The 3962-nt window shown below is 47.8% G+C and overlaps 2 protein-coding genes across 2 annotated transcripts; both read left to right on the top strand.

Annotated features, from left to right (window-relative positions):
- Positions 1–202: 202 nt before the first annotated feature.
- On the top strand, positions 203–1429 carry Pmar_PMAR024380 (Subtilisin Carlsberg precursor, putative; the record flags this gene model as incomplete). Its single annotated transcript, XM_002782652.1, has 1 exon — positions 203–1429. One exon carries the CDS (start codon positions 203–205, stop codon positions 1427–1429), a length of 1227 nt encoding a protein of 408 aa, XP_002782698.1.
- A 1566-nt stretch (positions 1430–2995) lies between these two features.
- Pmar_PMAR024379 (hypothetical protein) lies at positions 2996–3497 on the top strand (the record flags this gene model as incomplete). Its single annotated transcript, XM_002782651.2, has 3 exons — positions 2996–3059; positions 3169–3377; positions 3417–3497. 3 exons carry the CDS (start codon positions 2996–2998, stop codon positions 3495–3497), a joined length of 354 nt encoding a protein of 117 aa, XP_002782697.1.
- Positions 3498–3962: the final 465 nt, after the last annotated feature.

Genomic DNA, 3962 nt, shown 5'->3' with positions numbered 1-3962 from the left:
ACACATGTTCGAACAACTGATGATCTGAATCGTCTAAAAGTGATCATTTCAGTACTTCAGGGGTGATCATCATGTCTGCACGCTTGGGCGTCTGTCGACAATACTCGTGTGCGTTATAACCTTTGGTGAAGGTGTCTTGGACCGTACTCTGTTGAGGATATCTCATCGTGGAGCTCCCCTGGACATTCGTCTCGTACCGAAGATGCTGGCGCAGGCCACCGCTGCCTCTGATAGAGTGGTGTATCCTCTCAGCGTTGACGATCTTGAGTGCGAACGATGCTTCGCCCAGGATGGCGCGATCTTGGACTTGAAGGCTGTGGGCATCCAAATCGTGGAATCCACATGCTCGGTTGGTCACAGTCAAATTCTAGGCTACTTGCAAAAGGCTAAAACCATGCTTGACATCGATTTCGACTGCGATCCTGACTATGAGGTGTCCATAAGTCCACTCTTCGAACCGACTGTGGGAACGAATCCAGAATGTACCGGCGGTAACCAAGTTCTCTGGACGAACGACCCTGCCTCTTCTTGCCAGCGTAACCTCGAGCTCATTCGCCTCGGAAAGGCCTGGCGCGCGGCTTCGAGAGGCCACCTTCAAGATGCCGTCTTGGCTATCATCGATTCGGGAGTTGATATGACTCATCCGGATTTGGTCGGTCAGTTCTGGGAGAATCCAGAAGATGGTTCAATCGGCTACAACTTCATTACGAATACTACCGATGTTACTGATGACAATGGTCATGGTACTCACTGTGCTGGCAACGCGGCCGCTCATACTAACAATCGCATCGGCATCGCAGGGGTGGCGAATGCCAACTTCACAGTACCCTATGTGAAGTTGATGATATTGAAGTTCCTCGGTTCAAATGGACGTGGTTCTATCAGTAACGCAATTAGAGCCCTGAACTACGCGGTTGAGCATGGTGCTAATGTATCCTCTAACTCCTATGGGGGAACATATAAAACTGAAACCGCGAGAGTCGCATTCGAGAATGCCGCGGCTGCTGGACATGCTATCTTTGCCGCTGCTGGAAACTCCGGGAAAAATCTGAAGAGTTGGCCATCCTATCCTTGCGAGTTCGCAGAGAACATCACGGGTATGCTCTGTGTCGCGGCCAGTACTTCCGACCCGGATAGGCCCGCCTCTCTCGCAGACTGGTCGGACGCTGGATCGGTTACTAAGATCGCCGCTCCTGGTGTGTGGATCTATTCGACGTTTCTCGCAGGACAATACAATTATATGAGTGGTACTTCGGCTTCGACGGCTACAGCTGCCGGTGTCGGCGCCTTGATCAGTAGCTTGGGAGAAGCTGGTGGAAACTTAACTGAGGTCCTTCTCAAGTCTAAAACAGCTGGTATTCCCAATAATTTCAACCTTACCGATGTCGGGGAGATTGATGCTCTGAGGGCAGTTGAAATCAGCCGATGACTCATCGGCGATGAGAAGCGGTGGACCTTGATCCGGAGAGTCTCGCCCACCTCTAAAGTCCCTATGATTTCTTTATTGATTCGTATCGTCAAGAAGTTGGCTTCAATCGGCCATCTAGCCGCTTACTGGCATCATCAGCATATCTTTCTAGATCTCGAGTAGATCATGAACTCCGTTAAACCTGTTGTCAGGCCATTCATACCAGGCCCGATTTATCTTGACAAGTCCTTTAGTCACAGTCTCCCTACTTTTCAAGAATAGATTTCAGGATTTTAAAATTGTCCATGTGCGTTGTGTTTGAGATGTACCGTTTTTCGTCATCGAAATCGAGAATGTGATGCTACAAGAGTTGATCGGCAAGTAGGCGTTTTCCGGTAGTGACTCGGGCGAGCGTCCTGAGAGTTGCGAAGGCTCTGACAGAGTATGACGCACGCTAGCGGCGAGAGCTACGAGTCTTGCTGTAATGAATGAAGATTGGCGGCTCCCATACCCTTCTTTAGGCCCTGCAAGCCAGGGGCCTATATCACAAGCGTCCTTAGATTAGGACGTCTTTACCTAACGTAAGGATGCGCTAAATGAGGATATTAGGAATACTAACGGCAATTAAACATAACGTAAAATATCATACAACTACGAATCGAGCCTGGATCGATCGAACACCAATCGTAAACTCTGCCTCGACACCATTTTATACTTGGTATAAACGAAATACGAATCCGTTCATCTGCCCACGGACCACAAAGATAGTGCCTCAAGGCGCCACTCAGCAGCTTCAACAGATAAAACCTCTTTTATTATCAACCGATACGCGTAATGGATCTTAACGTTTCCTAATATGGAGGGGTCTTGCAGTAAAAAAAGGCTTGATTCTACCTAAGATGAGTATTTGTAAGGAGTTTCATACGAAGACTTCGTAACGAAGTTTATAAGCTTCAGATAAGTATCGAAATTGGTAAAGAGTTTTGTTAATAGCTGTAAGATTTTTGTTTAAGTTACAAATTAATTTAAGAATGTACTTGCAGAGTTTCGAACCAACGACTGTTTGGCGGAACGTAGCGAGTCGTCTTGTACACCTTTAACGTTAGGAATCCTAGGAAACTTAGGATTGCCGGCAGGGTTCTTTCTTTCCCGGAAACAAAGCGATAGTTTCTTCCTACCCATTTCTTTCCATTTCTTTCCGGAAAGAAATGGGAAAGAAATAATAAGAGTGGAAAGAATGCCCCTTCGCTCCCCTGAGGGCGCGCGGATTTGCGATACCACAGCCATTCTCGTAGATTTGATATCGTGGGCTATTGCGCTTGCAAAGCGGCAGAGTACTGACCACTCTCTGAGTGATTATCCAGATTAATTCATTTCTATGCCTCCATCCCGATCGACCGAGGCAACTGATGTCTGGAATAAGTACAAGTGGAGCCCCGGGATGACTTGACAACCTCAGGTTATCTTACGCGGCAGCTGATCTTCTGTGGATATCGAGATTCGACCCGCGCTCATTCCAAACTGATCTAAAGTGGCAGAGAGAGAGAGAGTTTGAACATCTTCTCTTAGGAAGCTAAGGACTGCTCCATGGAAGCCATCAGGAATTTGAAGCAAACGGGAAAAGACGCTGTTCAATTCTTCTTCCGTGAGGGTAGTAATCCACGTTCAAATTGAGTTCTTGAATGCTTTCCACGACCCGGATTCCATGTATTACTCTCCCTAATAGAGACTCGTTATTTTCATTCGTGTGCTATCTGTAGGTTCTTTTGCTTTCCGAACTTCTCTCGTAGGTGATTACGCCAACATAGACGTGGAGGTCCTACGGAGCATGGACCCTAACGAGTTCTGGCTCCTGCATCGAGATGTGAGCACGCTCGCCACGTTCATGTCCATCCTCTGCACTGTGCCGGCGAGCACCTCGGCAGCTGCTGCGCTCTTTGACAAAATACCGAGAAGCATGCGAGTTACTGTAAGGCACACAGTATGTGCCTGAAGCGACCTGTTACAGGCCGCCTGTACGAGGATCGCACGCTACTTCTCTTTCAGGCCGGATATCAACCCGTTCCTTCGCCGTGGTGTGATGCGCTAGCAGCTAGATGCGAGAAAATTTAATTAGTCTCATTATTTGATTCACAGTCACTGGGGAGGAAGTCCTGCGTGCTGATGACCTGCGGCGACCTCGTAGCGGCATACCGCCACATTATGGTACACAGTGACCGTCACCCGCGCACGGGCAGCGGGCCGCCCAGGGCTCGAACATAAGTTTCTTATCGAAGCTGACAATCCATGCTGGAATTGTGTTGATTATCAACTTGAATGCGAGTATCGCACAAGCCCCAGTAGCAACTCCGTGATTCTTGTGGTATCAGACTTATCCAATAAGTCGATAGTTCAGTCGATAATGATTGTTAAATTAACAATGTTGATTAACAATGATAATCACTCGCAGCCAATTTGGTAGCGACAACACATTTATTGCATAGAATTAATACTTTCTGGGGTAGAACCCCCGGCCATCTGATTGATAACAGTGAAGTTTACCACTAGACCATCG

The sequence above is a fragment of the Perkinsus marinus genome (genome assembly GCF_000006405.1).
Source record: "Perkinsus marinus ATCC 50983 genomic scaffold scf_1104296938708, whole genome shotgun sequence".
NCBI lineage: Eukaryota > Perkinsozoa > Perkinsida > Perkinsidae > Perkinsus > Perkinsus marinus.
The sequence above is the reverse complement of the archived record's forward strand: the minus strand, read 5'-3'. Positions and strand labels throughout refer to the sequence as shown.